The sequence below is a fragment of the Fukomys damarensis genome, unplaced genomic scaffold (assembly GCF_012274545.1).
Source record: "Fukomys damarensis isolate Sample0158 unplaced genomic scaffold, DMR_v1.0_HiC HiC_scaffold_21, whole genome shotgun sequence".
Taxonomy (NCBI): domain Eukaryota; kingdom Metazoa; phylum Chordata; class Mammalia; order Rodentia; family Bathyergidae; genus Fukomys; species Fukomys damarensis.
Window position 1 is genome coordinate 15,135,953 of NW_022900933.1, and position 18,971 is coordinate 15,154,923.

The 18,971-nt window shown below is 41.7% G+C and overlaps 1 protein-coding gene across 5 annotated transcripts in view; it reads right to left on the reverse strand.

Moving 5' to 3' along the window:
• Nucleotides 1–13: 13 nt before the first annotated feature.
• Dpf3 (double PHD fingers 3) overlaps nt 14–18,971 on the reverse strand; it is a 252,482-nt gene continuing 233,524 nt past the window's right edge. For 4 of the 5 annotated variants that reach the window (XM_010645412.2, XM_010645416.2, XM_010645411.2 and 1 more), the window contains exons 9-11: nt 15,978–16,090; nt 6,765–6,846; nt 14–6,300 (exon numbers count right to left, since the gene is read on the reverse strand). In XM_010645412.2, coding sequence (XP_010643714.1) covers nt 6,230–6,300; nt 6,765–6,846; nt 15,978–16,090 — 266 coding nt within the window. In that variant the 3' untranslated portion in view covers nt 14–6,229. Of the gene's footprint in view, nt 6,301–6,764; nt 6,847–15,977; nt 16,091–18,971 lie in introns of those variants that run through there. The other variant, XR_784515.2, reaches the window with a different exon arrangement.

Consider the following 18,971-nt stretch of genomic DNA (forward strand, 5'->3'; position numbering starts at 1 on the left):
TTTTTTTTTTTTTTTTTTTTTTTTTTTTTTTTGTAGTCCCTAATTTAGACCTCTTCAACTACATGTTGAAAAGGCTCACGGTATATTTTCTTCTTCCTGGATTATGCTACTGTTTTGTTCCACCACCGCCCTGCTCTTCAGCATCCTGCTTGGCAGGAAGGAAGGAAGGGAAAGGTGCAGGGAGGAAAAGGCAGGAGAAGAAGAAAACAAAGGTCTAGCGGGCAATAAACATAAAAGGGTGAAGTCAACAAAAAAAACCCCAACCCCTATTCTAGCCTTAGTCTTTGCATCCCTTTGACAGCAGAATTGTGACATTTTTTACAAGTCCTCAACTATTACTAAGTATCTCTCGCGAAGAAGCAGAAGTGAGAGGTCAGATGGAGAGAGTTGGGGGAACCAATGGCTTTCTAAGCACAAGGCCCCCTTTATCCTGTGGCTGTGCAGGGGCTGAGCGCTTGAGCTGCTGGACTGCTGAAGACTGTGTGGACAGAGAGGTCTTTCTGATAGTTCCTGGATCTCCCACCCTGGGGCAACACCAACAGTTCCCTTGAGTCATCAAGCAGGGGTGTGCATGCTCGGCGTACACACCTCTGTTCTCATGGATACCAACACTGATGCAGAGAGTTGAGCAGAGGAAATGTGGAAAGTGTAAATTTAACCCAGGGATTATAGGGTTGTGTTGGTGAGGGAACACATAGGCCCCAGGGGCTCCTGGCACCCCCACTTCCTACCAGGGTCACTTCCTGCCCACTGCTGCACTTACTTGCCAGGCTGAGCTGGTGCTGACCTGGACAGCCATCTTGCCCACTGCCTGGGCTAGAAGGCATTATTAGTAATTAAATTTCAGTCCAAGAGGGGTCTGGCTGCCTGCCAGTCCCAGTGCTGCCTTCCTCTGGTCTGCCCTGGAAAATGTCACCATCAGCACAAACACTGCCTTTTCACGGTGAGGCCAAAGCAGGGGAAACCATGGAATGTCCTTCTTTCAAGGCCTCTGGCCGCACAATGTCCATCAGGCACTGGAGCAAAGAAAGAGAGGGAAGTGGGCACAGAGACTAAACCAACAGGCATTCCAGTGCCCTCTAGCCCTATGACAGCCCTCACATCTTGGAGCACCGGGGATCACCTCAGTTTATTCAGCTGAAGGGTCACAGACAGGGTTAGCTCAGAACCCAGAAGGGCTCTCACTGGGACTTTGCCTGCTTCTCAACCTTTTTCCTCACATAGGGACTTCCCTGCTCCTTCTGGGAAACTCACCTGGTGTGGAACTGGCAGGCAGGGACCCCAGCACCACTGCTGCCAAGGCTTCCTGAAGGCAATGCCTCTGAGTCTTTCTTCACGGCCTGGCTAGAAGGATGGCCAGGGAGCCCCGCAGCCAAACCCTCCTGCGAACAGCTGCTGAGCTGCTCACCTGGGGACTCTGTTCACCCTGCCCTGTCCAGGTGACGAACCACTGGCACTTGCCTCCCTCTCTCCCCTCCTTCTGCTCATAAAGACCTGAGGATCTCCAGCCTCCTCAGAAAAGGATTCCCAGTTCTCTGAGTCTCCCCATCGAGCTGCCCCAAAGGCCCTGAACCTCTCCATCCAGACTGCTGTTTCTACACTCACAGCAGAGAATCATAAACATACTGAAAGCCTAGGAATGCTCAGAAAGAGGGAGGGAGCCCCAAATCAGACACGTACAGAGCCCACCTTCGGAGGACAGATGGAAAGACCCAAGAACAGTTAGGGTTAAATGAGGATGTTTTTAAACTGAGGTGAATTAAAGTGTCTGTGCCTCCTACCATCCTGCCCATTCCTCGCCTGGTACACTAATGTAACTGGGCATCTGAAAACCAAAGGCATCCTTTGTGGGTGGGAGTAAGATTCCAAAAAGAGTAACACAGTGGGATGTGGGGGGAGTCACGTCACTCAGCCAGACACAGGGGACAGGACTGACCTTTCTTCCCAGGTCGCCTTCCTCGCTGCACACCAAGGCATGCCAGCCTACTAAAGGACTAAAGGTGACACCGATGTCCTACCCCTGAGAAGAGCTAGGCCTGGGACTCAGGGTCTCTTCAGGGAGAGAGAGAATGTGGTTCTGGCCACGGGGAGCCAACTTCACCCTTGAGCTGAGACACTGTGATTCTCTAAGGCGGGGCCAAGGTTGGGCATCGGGAGGGAGAGAGGAAAGGGAAGCACCCTCATCTCAGCACTTCCGAAACAAACTGGAACCAGCTTTGGGGGGAGGCGCAAGCAAGGTGGTCCTCAGGACCTGCCTGGGCCACCAGCCAAGCACACGTGGACTCCAAGAGGAGACTGGCAGCCCCTTTTATCTGAGTCTGGAGCCTGAGGTAGCCAGTAATCTTTCTTCAACAACACAAAAGAGCACAGGTCTCCTAAACTTGGCCCCAAAGGAAAAGTAATAACAATCATGTCATTTTTCTTCCTTAAAATATCTGGACTTTTTAAGGGGAGGGCTGGAAGAAATCATGCTGAATTCAAAGCATGTAGATAAGAAATGCACCAGAAGTGAAACTCCCCAGGGTGTCACAAGACCTGCACTGTGAAATGCAGGCCCTCCCCTGCTATCAAAACCAGTTATCTTTCCCAGCTCTGAAGGAACCTGGCCTCCCTCCCACCTACCCGTGGGGGTCTGAGCCTGAGCCACAGGACGCAGCTGCTCTCTGCAGCCCAGCTCTGCAACCTTCCCTGGCAGCAACAGAACAGCAGAGCCTTGGGGCCCACTGGCTCTTGCCTCCGGGGCTGAGAGTCAGGGCCTGGTGGAGAAGGAGGACTGGAAGATAAATCTCTGTACAGGGACCTTGCTTCTCTTTCCTCACAAAGCAGCCTTCCCTGGATTTACTGCAGGCCCAGAATTTAGTGTTTCAAAAATGTCAAGAAGGAAGCAAGATTTCATCTTCCAGCAGTTCCTGCAGCCTCCCCTTTCTGGACTGCCTGGAGCTCCAGCAAGGGAATGAACTGGAGCAGAGGCCCCTGGCTATTCCAGAGATTTGAGCTGGAGGCAACAGCATCATTTACTGACCTCTTTGTAAAATGACAATAGCTACTAGGGAATGGGGCCAGCATCACACCAGGCCAACGCCACCATTATTCTAATCCCTGCAGTCACCTGGTTGCAACAGAGCATGTGGGCCAGGAGGCTCAGAGAGAGGAAGTCACTTTCCCAAGTTCAACCAGTTAGAACGAGGCAGAGCAAGGCTTTAAAGCAAGATAAGAGTGAGTGTGACCCCTGAGGGGAAATGGATTCTGCCCTCTATAGAAGGGAGCCTTCCATTCCACACTGGAATCTTGTAGAAGGGAGTAGTTGGAGTATCTTCACCCTGAAGCACTCAGCCACATGGTAAATCCCACCTCCCAAGATGACTGGGCAAATTCAGTCTCCTTGGTCGCAGCCCTAGCCTAGTGGCCATAACTACAGGCAGCCTGGCCTCTTGAAATATAAATCCCCTTGAGTCTAAGGGAGATCCCAAGAAGGCATCTAATTTGGCGGTCACACGAGAAGGCAGACATGAAAAAGCATTTGGAGTTCTGCCCAGATCGGCTGTGCTCTGCAGTGGTTGCTCATGTAATATTTTTAAGACTCCCCTCAGGAAGAGACAGGGCAAGTGTTACCATCTCCATTTTACAGGGGAGCAAAGTGAATTTAGGGGTGTTAAATGACTTGCCCATGATCACACAGTTATTCAGTGGCAAGGGCAGCACGGAAACCCTGATCTTTCATGTGTACCTTAGGATTCCATCTCTTTCTTGGGGGTTCAAAGAAACAAACCAATCTGAAGTTTACCCACAGCTGCCTTTTACCAGTGCAGAAGGTGATACATGTGGCTGTGGACACTTTAGTCTGCTTGCACAACCCCAGCAATGCCATTCCACAAGCTGCTCTGCTATCCCCATTTTCTGGATGGGGACACTGAGGCCCACCAAGAAGGTCGTTATTTCCCATTCTGCAGGGAGCAATGAAATGGAGAACAGAACCCTGTGTGATCCCAGAGCCCAGACCAGCTGTGCGATGGAAGGCAGGCTCCAGTGCCCTGCCTTGGCTCAGGAGACTCGGTCCACCCTCAGCTCCATCAGCTGGACACACATGGCTGTGGGGAGAGCAGACACCAATCATCTTCCTTTCCATGGGGAATGGGTTTGCACATTCTCCAAAAGGGGACCTGTCAAGTTGTAAAGCCACATTCTTGATTTCAGATCTGTCTTTTCAACTTTTTAGGCCACTATGGCATTCGGAAATATTTAGGAATTCTTTTCTTGTAATCAATTTTAAATGACTCTCCAAACCAATAATCAGCCTTTGAGGAGACATTGCTTTGGGTTTTGTAGAAGGACAGTGAGACATGACAGTCAGGAAATAAAATATCCCCCTCCAAAATGACCCTCCCAGCCCTGCTCTGGGCCTTCAGAATCCAGACCAGCTCACCAACTATCAGGAAGAAAATAGCTTATGAGGAAGGTGAAAATTCCATCTGGACAGGGGCCCTTTAAAACGAATCATTACATGTGAGTGTAACTCACTCTGAGGCCAAGGGGCCTGCAGGCAAGTGGCCCCCATTCTTTTGCCACCAGTCATTTTGCAGAGGAGAGGGGGAAAACTACGTGGCTTGGCTCAGTGCCGGGCTGTCCTGGGTCCACTGGCCAAGAGCAATTGGATGGCTCCTACCGACTCACAGAGCAACACTGCAGCCAGGCAAAAGTGGCCCAACTAGCTCGCGTCTCCAGGGGCTTTTTCAGGAGCCAAATGACTAAAAATAGCCCGGGTCTTTGTTGTACACTGCTGGACCACAGAGATGGAACTGATTTCAGGAAAGCTGAGCATGCACATGGGTCCCACTCACAGAGACCTGCTCTTTGGGCAAATGAGTTTTCCAGAAATGTGTCAGTCGCTGTGATTCAAAGACAGTCCAAGCCACTCCAGCCTGCAGAGCTGTCCTCCAAAACAGAGTTCTCAGAATCTATACCTCCCCACCTCCTTCTTCTGGAAAGATTAAAACAGAAACAAAGAAAAGGAAAGAGTCCAGCTCATATGAGGAGTTTAGGAGATAAGAACAGCCTACAAGCTGAGGGTTCAAAATCATTGCCACCTTATCACAAATAATCACTTTACCCTAACCATCCATTTAAGTAACAATCATCCATCCTCCATCCTAAAATTTCCAGTCAGATCTCTGTAGACAATAGCAAACTTACATCATGTGGAGGAAGAAAATTACTTAGGAAAAGGAATTCGTAGTGTCACATCAATACTGAAGAGTTTCTCAAAGCTGAGATCCCTGTATCCATCACTTGGACATGTGAGTGGGAGCCTTTGCTCACCTGATTGGTGCCTGATTCCCACCATGAGAACCTGAACCAGGCCTGTACAATCAGCTCAGTCAGAGATACAGTCTTGAACATTTTCCTTTGTCCATAGGCTGTGGTTTGTTTCACTTCAAGGATTCCTCAGCTCTGAAGGGTAAAGAACAAGCCCAGTCCCTTGCCAAGTCTCTCCTCATGAATAATAAACACTGCCTGGCTATAGCAGGCCTTAACATTATTTATCAGTGTTTCTTCCCATCTCCCAGTACCTCCCCACTCCCTATCAAGTGAAAATGCAGTCAATCAAGACCACCCCAGCTGTAGAAGCCACTGTTAAGGTTCTTCCTCTTTGCAAAGATCAAGAAACAAGAAGGGTTTTCAAGTCTCCATCCTCAAGATGGCCTCCGGGATCCAAGTCCAGAATTTTCCAGTGGCTTGAAATAAGCAACAACTTCTCCATGGCACTTTGTTCCTCTGGTGAAAAATCTAGGATGAAGAGCCTAGACTGGGGGTGAAGAAGCTGTGCAAAGATGTCTTAGAACACAATAGGTTAAAAAAAATACCAAACTGCACACAAGTGATGGATGAGTGGTCATAAAATGGCTTCCCTTAAAATGGAAACCAGTGAGAAAGTTGTAATACTAAGGTAAAAGTGAGAGGAGTTCCACAGGGCTGGGGTTGGGGCTGGTGTTGTTCTTCAAAAGTGCAAGTCTTCTGGTAGAAACAAGGAGGTGCTGGCTGAAGTACCATCTGTGGGGCAAGAGGTAAGAAGATACCTCACCCCCTTGGTTCCACGTGTCCACACCCTTCTGAGTATTCATTTTCCATATAGTTGGTCTGTCTGGATATGTGGGAGGAGGGCTTCATCTGGTTTGATCTGGGCTCTGGCTCAGCCTCTCCAATATCAAGTCACTTTCCGTGACTTGAGGCTCTAGGCCTGGCAGCCAAAGGCTGAGGCTTTCTCTTTGAGCAGCTCCCAGCATAAGTGGCAGCTCCAGCTTCCTATAAGAAACAAGACGGTGTTAATAGTAGCCTCTCTTCTAACACTCAAGTCCCAGCTCAGTGGCCCTAACTTCTTGTCAACCCTGTTTTCCTTTGACTTTCACAATTCAAAGACCAAGTCTTAGTCCTTAAGACATACTGGAGTCTTGTTCATCAGAAAGTAAATAAAAACCCTCACTGCTTGGCCATTCCTCATTCCCCCAGAATCTCACCCCTCCCCACATCTCAGCCACATGTCTAAGGAATATTTCCTTGGCCTTCAGGTTGAGATTTCCGCTGGTTGAACCATGCCTCAGTTTCCTCATGTGTAATATGATAGTGATTGTACCTACCTCATCGGGTTGTGATGATTAAATGAGACAAAACATGAAAAGCCCTTAGTACAAGGCCTGCACCATAGTGAGGGCTCAGTAAGTGGTAGGAGCAGAGGCTGATGTTGTTATTGTTGACCTCACCATCATTACCTTCTGGGGGCTCGGCCACTGGGGGATTTAAACAGTACATGTGATAGCCACGGTCACAGTCATCACAGAAGAGTAGCTGGTCCTGGTGGAATACAGAGCATGCACAGAATGTAGGAGAGATTTGATTATTCAAGGCCAATATCTGGCCCCCGCTTATTCCTCCAGGCTTATTTCCACAGCTCAACTACGCAGATGCCCCATTCCAGGTCCTGTTTGGGGTCCTCATTAGCCCTTGAGCTTGGCTTGTGCTTGCCTTTACCTGGAATTTCCCCTTCTGTTTTCCAGCCTAATAAATCCTACCCTCAGCTTAGGGCTCTGCTTACCTCTCACCTCCTCCAAGAAGATTTCCCTGACTACCACTTCACAGCCAAGCTTAAGAAGATTCATTCCTCTTCCAAACTCCTGTAGCCAATAACTTTGCTTCCAAAAGTCAGAAAATTAAGTTTATGTATTTCTCTGTTCCCCATAGTAATTCCCTAATATATGGGAAATACTTTAAATATTTCAAATGTTTAATTGAAGTGCCTGGTCTCCCTGTCTATGAAATGCACAGCTCTACTTGGTGGTGATGTCCTTGACTCATCAGACCCTCTTCAGGACTTCACAATACGAATATAGAAAAAAAAATTCCATCCTTTGACTTCCAGAAGACTCCTCACAGCCTGGAGGCTGGAGCCTAGATGAAGGCAGGACAGAGGTTGATTCTGCAGGCTAGGAGATCAGTTAGCAGGCTGTTAAAACCTCCCAGATGAGAATGGTGGCCTAAAATACGGTTGTGAAAAGGGTGAAAGAGATGGATCTTGTTCCTGTTTCAGATTCATTGATTAGATGTAGAGAATGATAGAGAAGAAATCAAGGATGTCTTTACAGGCTGTGGATTAGTCAGCAAGTCAAATGACAGTCACCCACTGAGACATTCACAGAGGAATGAACCCACAGGAAGAAGAGGACAACCTCAGCTGTAGACATGTCCCACACATGGACAGGTCACCTGGAAGGAATGACCAGAGATCAGAGAAAGGTCTGGGCCTAAGAGATAGGTTTGAAAGTCATTGGTGAGCAGATGATAAATGAAGGTCCTAGGAAAGGTAGCCCAGGTGTTGTGAGAGCAAGAATCTCTGAATTTGTGCTCATAGAGGGGCGTTCATGACCTTCTAGAAATAATATGCACAACTTTATATATAGATAGGAATATACATTTTTCTAAGAGCAAATCCAGAGCTTTGACTGAATTCTCTGAAAGATCATGGACCCAAATGAGGTTACTGAGAAGAAGGGCAAGAACAGATATTTGAGGGACACAAACTTTAAGAGACAGGTAGAGGACTAAGAAACTGAGAAGTTCAGTCCAGTAGCAGTAGGATGAAAAACAGAGTATTGTGATTTACTCCCAGAAAGTTGCATGATTACATCAAAGCTGAAGTAAGCCACATGATGATATGATTTAGGAATAATGCAAAGAAAAACAAGCTAAGATGGAGCCAGAGAACAGAGAAAGGCTTGACAGAAACAGTATTACTAATGTCCTAAAGACATTAAAAACCCCTAACATGAGTATAGTGCCAACATGAGAACCATAAGACGGTAGGATACCCTGGATTAGACTTTTCCAAAGGAAAGTCAGTCATCTGAGAGTTTGCATTCATTTCTCACAAGTTGATCATGATCTAGTACCATTTTCTTTTCTTTTCCATCTGCTTGTCTGAATAATCACCGGTCAGAACCATCAAGATCTCACAGCTTATGCTAACTCTCATGAAAAACATAATTTAGGGAACTCTTACTCCTATGTATGCAAAACTCAGGATCCATGTCTGGCTACAGTTCCAGTAGAATGGGAATTGCATTCTGAGATACATCAGGAAAATTTCTGACCATGTGAGAGGGACACTAATGCCTAAACAACACCCTGACTCTAGATTCACCCCTTGAATTCCTCCCCTATGGCTCTACCAAGTCAACATTAAAACTCTGCAACAACACTACTTATAAAGTCAAAGGCCAGAATCAACCCAAATCAACAAGAACTATCTAGTTGAGTAAACTAATGAAGAGACATGCAGCTGTTCGTAAGAACCAAGAAGGTGCCTATTCATTACTTTGTAATAATCCCTAGGATATTCAGTGAAAAAAGCAGGATAGAGAAAACATGTACTGCACTTAGCAATTTTTATGCATTCATATGTACACATGTATACTTATATTTAAACACAATGGAAAGATAACCCATAACAAATGGTCACACATAAGCAGGGTGAAGCAGTAATATAGAACAAGTAAGGAAGGGGCCAGATTTTCTTGAGTATATTATTTTTTTAAAGATTTGATTCTAGAATCAGTAAAATTTTACATAGTCATGCAACAAAATTAAAATTATACTATGTCCCCAGTAACAAACAAAAATAACATAAATGAATATAATTGTGTATCCAGCTGGTGGCATAACCACACAGACAGAAACTATTTCAAGTGATTTTAAAACAAGTAATTTGACTATCCTTCCTTCAAACAAAATAGTATATATTCCTAGAATATATCTTAAGGACAAAAATGAGTGTAAATATACATGTATGTTTTAGCATCAGATTGTAGGTGATAATATGAGAATTGATATTCTGATACTGTTGTATATATATCAAATGAGTAATTATATTGATATCATTGAAAGGCAAGATTTTTGACATGGTTGAAGAAAAATACAAGTTTAAGATCAATGTGGTTAAGTAAGAACTTTATAGTTAGTTCTGGATATGAACCGGAAGTATTAGTATAAATTCAAATTTTCTTTCTAGCTTTGTCCATTGAAAATCCTCCAAAATAATGACAAACACAGTAAAAATGAGCACCTCTTATATCCATATTATGTTCTCTATAGATCATTTTCCACTGAAAGGGCCAGTAGTCTTTGGAGAAATAGTTCAATCCAGGTCTGGTATATGAAGTGTACAGATCATGTCAAACAGACTTAAGTTCCAGGATAAATAAATCTCAACAAATAAAATGTATTTAAATTTTTGAGTTCATAAAGATAGTATTTCTAAAAACATAGTCACCTTTGGTAGATGTTAGAGAATCATCACATTATTTTTTAAATAAAATTATTTTGAAATAATTACTTTAAAATTTTGTTCTGAAATAATATCAGACCTTGAAAAAAAGTAAATACAAAGTACTAGGCTTATTCTTATTTTAGTAATTATAGACAAATGTGTATCCTACCGAGAAACCTTTATAAAAGTATATGATAATGAGTCGAAGTTTTCCAGAAAGATACTATTATTGTAGAATATTTAAAAGCAGTCTTCTTGAGGAATAGTGAAATCTGGAGCAGACTCATTTGAAGTTAATTGCATATTTTCAGGACAGCATAGGAAATATAATATTTGGATTTTGGTTACAAAAATAGTATAGGGTTTCCATACACATTTTACTCAGCTTCCCTTCATTTTACCATATTTATTACCATAGTATAATCATGAAACAGGAAGTCATCACTGGTATGTTACTATTAACTAGTCTACAGACATTATTCTAATTTCACCAGTTTTCTCACCTATGTCTCTTTCCCAGGATCCCACATTGCATTCACTGTGTTGTCTCATTGTCCTTCAATCAGTGGAGTCCTTCAGTTCCTTTGTCTATCATGGACACTTTTTAAAGTTATGGGTCAATGATTTGGTCAATGTCATTCATTTGGGCTCAATTTTTTCTCATAAGACTGAGGTATGCATGTATTTTCCAAGAATACGGCTGAAGTTATGTTACGCCCTCCTTAGTGAATCATATCGGGGGGGCATCAATGCTGGTACATCTTATTACTTATAATGTTTTGTTTGGTTTGGTTTGGTACCAGGGATTGAACTTTGGTCCTTGTGCTTGCAAGGCAGGTGGCGGCACCACAGAGCTAAATCCCCAGCCCCTATTACTCATAAAGTTAAGTGCGATTATATAGCTAAAGTAATGATTGGCACATTCCCCACTATAGAATTCATATTTTTGCATTTGTAGTATATTAATAAGTAAACCTTATTGAGGAGATATTGTGAAATTGTGCAAATATCCTGTTTCTCATCATATGTTTGCCCACTAATTTTTCTTTCAATTAATGCTTCTTGCTTACACCAACCATAGCTGTGATGTTTGCTTAATAATGATTTATCTCTTCCTCCTACATTTATTCTTTGGAACTCTGCTTGAAGCTTACTTTCTCCCTGTTTATTTATTTTTTCAATATTTTATATAAGTATAGATATTTATTTTACTCTTTAGGTTATACTTCAATAACATCTTTATTTTGTTTCTCAAACTTGCCTAGATTTGGCTATAAGAGTTCCTTCAGGTTGGCTCCTGTGTCCTTTAGATATGCCTTAATCATTTTTTGAGCACTAACTTACCTGCTGGCACCACGAGGTGCTCCAGGCTCTTCCTGTATATCTCACACCCCAGCCCTAGCACCAGCTATTTCTTCAAAGATCCCTGATTATTTTTACTAGAGGATGGCATTTAAAACAACTAAATATCTGGTTGTGAGTTCCCTACTATTGCCATCCAGCAGCCTCACCAGAGAACCAAAGCAATGGGGACCACCAATCTTGGACTGGAACCTCCATAATCAGAAGCTAAATTAATCTTTTCTCTGAGTAACAATTGCTTCTGGTATTTTGTTATAGTAGCATGAAACTGACTATACAGCCCTCTTTACCAGCAGATCTGGGAAATAAATGTATGTGTAGCCAGTCCAAGGTTACCTATTGGGTAGTGGGCTTATTGCTCCAGAAGTAGAACCACAAAACTACCTACTCTTAGTCACAGAGGCTACTTTTATCCCTTCTAAATGTGCCCATGTACCTTACTCTAACCCTACCTAAGGGTCCCATCTTTCCCTACAATTAGCTAGAAATATTTAATATGTGAAAAGCCATGAGTTTATAAATGACCCCCTCAATACCACAAGGCTCAGTCCCGCCTTCCCCTTTATTTGGTCATTCTTTTTCTGACATTGAGAAATTGGACTCTCATTAGTCACAATATATAGTTATTAGTTCAAATCTAGCACATATATAAAGTAGTTTCAGAATTACTAATTCATATGCCCATGAAAACAAGTTTACTAGCTCCACACAATGTGATGGAGTTATTTTTGTCTTCAGCCTTATAATACAATCTAAAGACTATTTCCAAAAATTGCTTAGGTTCATTATTTTCTTCCCACTCTTCATTAAGGTTGTGTTATCTACTTATATTATAATCAGGTTTATTTGCTAGTATTTGTGTTCCATTTCAGGTTTTCTCCCATTCTGATTGTTTTTAATTGTTTATTTGTGAGGGGTGTGAAATCTTATCATGATTCTAAGTCAGACCTATACAAAAAGATATTCTCAGAGAACTATCAGTCCTCGCTCAATTCTACTACTTCATTCTTACTTCATCATTCTTTCTCTATTCCATTCCCATTCACCTCTGTGTATAACCATCCTCATTGGCTCCTTGTTTATTCTTTCTATATTTCTTTCACAGATGTAGACCTATTTTCTTACATCCCCCTTTTTCTTACCATAAAGGCAGCACACTACAGATGGATATTACATTTACATTGATTTTTCCCACTTAATTCTATGTCCTGGGAAGTATTCTATATCTATTCATACACATTTTTATTGTTTTTTTTCAGATCCATAGTACTTGAACATATGGCCATGTCATTTTCTGCTTAACCATTCTTCTACAAAGGGACTGAGGTTGCTTCCAATATTTTGTAATTATGTATAGTGCCACCATAAACAACCTTATGCATGCGTGTTTCCACAGTGTTGGAGATGTAGCTTCTGGAAAACGTCCTATAGATGGGTGCATAATAATTTTGTTAAGTATTTCTAAATTTTTCTCCAGTACTACTTTTATTTCCTCCAGTAATATATAAAAGTGCCAGTTTTCCCATAGTTTAATCAACAAGAGGTACTATCATGTTTTTTTGTAAATTTTGCCCATTAAATACATAAGAAAAATATCTTGGTTTTTTAGTTTCTTTACTTATGAGTACCCTTGAACATTTATTTTACATGTTTAAGGGTCATTTTTGTATCTTTTGTGAATTTTCTTTGTGTGTTTTTCTCATTTCCCAACAGGAAATTTCTGATCCTCTGCCACTCATTTTTAAACAATTCTTTATAATTCTAGGGATGTTTTCCCTAAATCTATGGTACGTGCTGCAAGTACTTTCTCCAAGTTTGTCAGTTGTCTTTTGGCTTTAGCACATTCTTGACTATGCAAATTTTATGGAATCCAATTTATCGATATTTTATTTCATTGCTTCTGGATTCTGAGTCACAGTTAGAAAACCTTTCCCTATACTTTACATTAAAGAGGAATTCACTCATGCTTTATTCTAGCATTGGCATAGTTTTTCTTTTTCCATTTAGATCCCTGATCTATTTGGAGATTGCTCTTATGTCTAGTGTGAGATATGAATCTAATTTTGTGTTTTCCCAAATGGCTATTCCATTGTCCCAGTATTATTCATTAAAATGTCTCTTTGACACAGTAATTTTAGATGCAACTTTTTTCCTATAGTACTTTTTCATATGTGGGTGGGTATACTTATGGGCTTTCTATTCTATTCTATAACTGGTTTATTTGTCTCCTTAGGCATCAGTACTACACTGCTTCATAGAAAGATGTGTCTAGGAGGGTTAGATGTTTGGAAGTGCCTGTTTCCATCCCAGTTTGCTTATCAGTATTTTTTAGCTATTCTTGCATATTTGTTTTCCTGTATGAATTTAAATATCAATTTGCCTACTTCTATAAAAAATCATGTTGAGGGCCGGGGATTTAGCTCAGCGGCTCGGTGGCCTGCCTTGCAAGCGCAAGAACCGGAGTTCAATCCCCGGTACCAAAAAAAAAAAAAATCATGTTGATGTTTTTGTTGGTCCTGAAGCAAATTTGCAAATTAACTTAGGAAGAGCGGACATCTCTATAATATTAAGTCAATGTGTCTAAGGTCACAGGATGTTCTTATAACTTTTCAAAAGTCCTTAAAATTTTTCTTTATATAGGTTTTGTACATTTGTGTGTGTGTATATATCTATCTATCCATCTATAGATAGATAGGTAGATAGGTAGATAGATAGATATGAAGGTTACTGTTAGGTATGTTAACTTATATCCTGTTAATGTTTTATATATGAGTTAAGCTGTAGTAGTAGTAGTAGTAGTATTGAGTTTCCCAACTTTTCTCGTACTGTTATATCATATAAAAATAAAGAAAGTTTTACTACACACTGAGTATCTCTTATTTGAAATGTTTGGGATCAGAAATGTTTCAGATTTTGGAAAACTTTGGATTTGGGGCTTTTTCAGATTTTGTAATATTCAGATATTGAGATATCTGGAGATAGGACCCACATCTAAAGACAAAATTCATTCATGTTTTCTATATACCTTATACATATAGCCTGAAGGGAATTTTATACAATATTTTTGATGATTTTATGCCTGAAACTAAGTTTTGTGATATATTTTCTATTTATGGCATCATATTGTTACTCAAAATCTTTCCAATTTTGGAATATTTGGGCTTTTGATTTTTGGATTAGTGATACTTATATTTTGTGATCCATTATCAGGTCTTTAATTGATTTCTTCCTATCTAATAGTGCTAGCTATATCTTTGGTAAATGGTGATAATAATGAGATGCCTCACTGGTTCCTAATCTTAGTGGAGATGCTTCTAGCATTTTCCCCATTAGATAAGATATTGACTTTAGTTCTAAGGCATAAATATTTTCTCATGTTAAGAATGTGTAGCAAAAAATCTTGATTTCATTGGATGTTTTTCTCATGAATAGGTATTTTAACTACCATATTATTTTGAAAACCAACAGAGGAAAAGAAACAAGCATATTTCATGCTTTTTCTATGTGATCTATGCTAAACACAAGCTTGGGAAAGTTTCTCTTTATGGAATTATCCCAACTAATAAACAGAGAGGAAATTATCAAATAAGAATATCTCTATTTTGCTTCCCTAATGAAATACATTCTAATTGAAGGTCATCAATGGATGTATTTTCACAAAGAGAGAGAGAGAGAGAGAGCAGATATTACATCCCTCCTAATAAAAGCATTACCCATCAACTATAAAGGAGTCTTGCCAGAAAAGAATGAGACAGAGAGATAGACAGAGAGAGATCATGAGGAAAAAGAGAAACAGAGATACCTGAATCAAGCCTCCAGCTCTAACTACAAATTTACAAGAAATACATGAGACAGAGAGAAATGTCAGACAATTCCAGAAGGATGCATTCAGTAAAATATAGTCATGGAAACTCTATTGAACTAATGATCTGATTTCTTCAACGAAGGATTTAAGGGGGGAAAAGAAAGCAAGATGGGAGGAAATCTATATATTATTTATAAAACACGTATAGCTGTAGCTAAAGATTTAAAGAAATTTCGAAGCCTTATCAACTAACTGCAATGCATGGGTTTTATTTGGATCTCAGTTCAAATAAAAAACACAGTTATAAGACAATTGAAGAAATAAATATTTACTGGATGCTTGATTAAGGAATTATTGACTTCTCTAGCTATGTTAATATTTTGGTTGCTTTGGTTAAAGTAAGTCTGTGTCTTTTTAGATACATATGAAATATTTATAGGTGAAATGACATTATGACTAGTATTAAGATGAAGGTAGTACTATTTTTTTAAAATAAGATTGGATGTATATTGACCATGCCTGAATCTGGATAGAGGATATACCAGCTTCATTATTGTCTTACTTTTGTGATATGTTTGAAATTGTCTGTAAAACAGATGTTTTTTAAAACTTTTACATTTATCATATTTAAAAAGCAGGTCAAAATGAGATTATGCACTGTGAAATATGACAGAAACAACCAAGCACATCCCTACCATAAGCTCAGGTCATCCAGCTCTCTGGAGCTAATGGCAAGGTTGCTTCCAAGTACCACAGTAGAACACAAATGGCCATGAAGTTACCCCCTGCCAGTCACCGTCTACATCTGTTTCCACAGGAACAAAGAGCACCCACGTATTCTATGATGCAAAGGTCCCAAGAGTTGTAGAGGCAAAGAACAAGACTAACTGACTTTCCCCCTGGAGCTCAATACCAAAAATCTGCCTTCCTCCACACTCCTTGAGGACTCCCAGCTCCTTGGATTTCTCCCTCCCACAAAGAAAGCCCCAAACTCACATCATTCTCCGAGGTCCCACAGAGAATGCAGGATTTGCATTCTATGCACTGCCACTTGTAGGTCTTGACAGCCTCGGTCATGTTCAGAGTGAACTGCAGGCAGGTCGGGTGACCTGGAGGAAACCAGAAGCAGCAGCATTAGGGCTAGAGAATGTCTTCCCCACACCACTAACCAAAAATACATTGATGCCCAGTGTGGAAAGAGGTGGGGGTAGCACAGCCTGAGAAACAAACTGGGGATCTGAATGAGGCTCTACCCACGCTTCTTACCACCAGCAGCCCAGTTATATCAGATGGAGGTCCAAAGAGAGAAATGAGCATTAACCATCTTACTAGGGACGGGTTCCAGCCAATTCCCCTTGCCTCGAGAGCCTCATTCCCCCTTAGGTGTAACCAGCTGGTGAGAGCACAAAGAGGTTATCAGAGAAAGCTGAAAGGGAAGTTGTAGCGTACACAGCACCAGGGAGCACCTTGAGAGACACCAGCATTATCTCCCAGGTTCCAGCTTCAGTTGTGGCAGGAACAACACATAAGAGCTGCTGGAGCAGAGGCTTCCTCTTCACACTTCCTTCGAATATGGGGCAGGGCAGGTGCCAGAGAGGTTTCCGGGGACAATGTTCAGGGGTTATGTGGCAGTGGCATTGTACTGTTATCTAGAGTATCTTTGCCCACAGCTAAGGGAGTAGCAAAATCTAAGCCCTGACCATCACAGGGCCTATAGTAAGAAGGGACCTCCAAGGAGGACAAAAGAATGGAATGTGTAGCAAATAGCCAGGTCTATCTAAAGGAATCAGTCACTGGTTCTAATTCTTTACTCCATCCCAAGCATCATCTTAGCCAAGCCAATAATCAAATGAAGGGAGAGACATTAAACAATGGGCTTATAGCACACAGCATCAAAGGAACATCAGAGGCCCAGACTGCAGAGATGGACTCTCATTAGCCCTCACCCACCTTTACAAGATGCCAGCTGTGAGCAATAGAACACAAAGATTTGGCAGGGAAAGGAAACTTGTGTGATATTTCTAGGTTTTCTGGTTCTGTCAACTATACAGGAATCTTCCCAGAACACCCCTTTTTTATTCTTCCATGAATCAACAGCTTTGCTCAACACTGAGAGCTCTACCTTCTCTGGAGCTCTCACTCTGCCAAAACCACTGTGGAGTGCATACTGTGGCCTCTTTCACATGAGGGATTCTGTCCACTGGTGTAGACAGGTGACACCAGTTAGGGCTAGCTCCACTCACCTACTTCCTTCCATTGACAAGATCTCACATGGTACCACTAATCCCCGGCAAAACTACATCCCTCATGTGCAGGCCCCATTTCCACCCTTTCAAATCTTCAGGAATCTGGCCTCATCAGACTCATTTGGTTGAACTCCTGTCTATTCAATCAACATAAGGACCGATCAAAGTTTGGACCCCACAAGGACAATCCTTCGTGCGCCCAGGAGCACTCCACAAGTACTCGCCGGGGGCCAACTCTGTATTCCAGTTCTCTTAGACTGTGCTGAGCTCTGAGGATATTTTCCAGGATAATTTTGGACCAATAAATGACAGAAGGTGGGTTGTGGAAACTCCTGTGGAGGTCTGGAGGGGGAAGCCCATGGGTTTTCTCTGTGCTCTCATCTTGAGAAGCTTCCCAAAGACCCTCAAACCTAGAGAAAGGGAGCTAAGCTGATAGAGTCTGTGGCCCCCTGGTGAAGTACAGGACTAAGCTGACCCTTAGCTCTGGTTGCAGAACTCCTGCTCCTCAGAACTTGAGACATCGTTCAAGTTCAAGAGGAAAGAAAGGGATGGGAAATTACAGCCAGGGACAGGGTGGTACAAAAATTCAGTCACACAAGCAGCTATCAGCATTGGCAAAAACTATGCCCAGAATTAAATTCTCCTGTTTGTGCCACCATACCTGATTGGCTTTCTGTTGTTGGTCACCAGAAATTGGAAAACTATCTGCCTCATAAAACTGCAGGAATAAGATTTCTTATGTAGCATGGAAATGGCTTAAGAATGCACACTGTTGGACCAAAGGAAACATTTCTAAGGAAAGTGGGAGAAGCTCATTTCTAAATTTCACTGCTAGAATTCTATTTTTTCTCAGAGCTAATTCCTAAAGTACTCAGAAGTAAGAAAATAACTGATAAGAGTATTTCCAATACAAGGGTAGAAGAAAAATTGGTGTAAAGCAATTCACTTATGGTCACTTGATACTTGAAGATTCCTATCTTAATCTCTTTTGTAAAGTTAACCATCATTTGCTAATGAAAATCTAGACTGTTCACATCTCCATTCTCTTAAAGCAAGGAGCACTATTGCTATTTAAATATCCCAACGTATTGAAAGGGAAGCATCTCTTCCCAAGTTCTCCTGGGTACAATGATTCAACAGAACATTTATAAGATTTCAATTACCAAAATGAATTTAAAAAGTGATGAAATGCTCGTGATTCATACCAGCCAGATCATCAAAAAACAAACCCTTCCTCAGAGTTTCTCCAAATTGGTTCAGTCTAGAATTTCCATCAAGTATCCTGTGCACTTATTTAGTTGGACAGGCAGTTAACTTGGGGTAAAGAGATACACCTATCATCCAGCTCTAACTCTTTCCAAAGCTGACCTCAATCCTCCCCACAGGTTGAAATAGGAAATGTCACTCATGGCCCCATCTCTAAGAGACCTAACTCCTGGCTTTCAGACAATAGGGATTTAGCTTTCGGGGTTCTATTTCTACAGATGGGGAAAAAAGAGAAACCAGTAGGGTGCAGAAAAAGGCTTAGGATAAGATAGACCACGTGGCTGAGAATATTTGGTGTTCATAACACTACAATCTGCTGAGCTCAATAAAAAAAAAGAAAAGATGAACTTCCAGAAGTAACAATTGCTGCCTTGCCACTCAAAAGACATCCATGTCTTTAAGGATTACACCTGCAGCCATGCTGAGAATGGGCGAGGGAAAGCAAATGGTATTCCACATTATTTACATGAGAAATCAA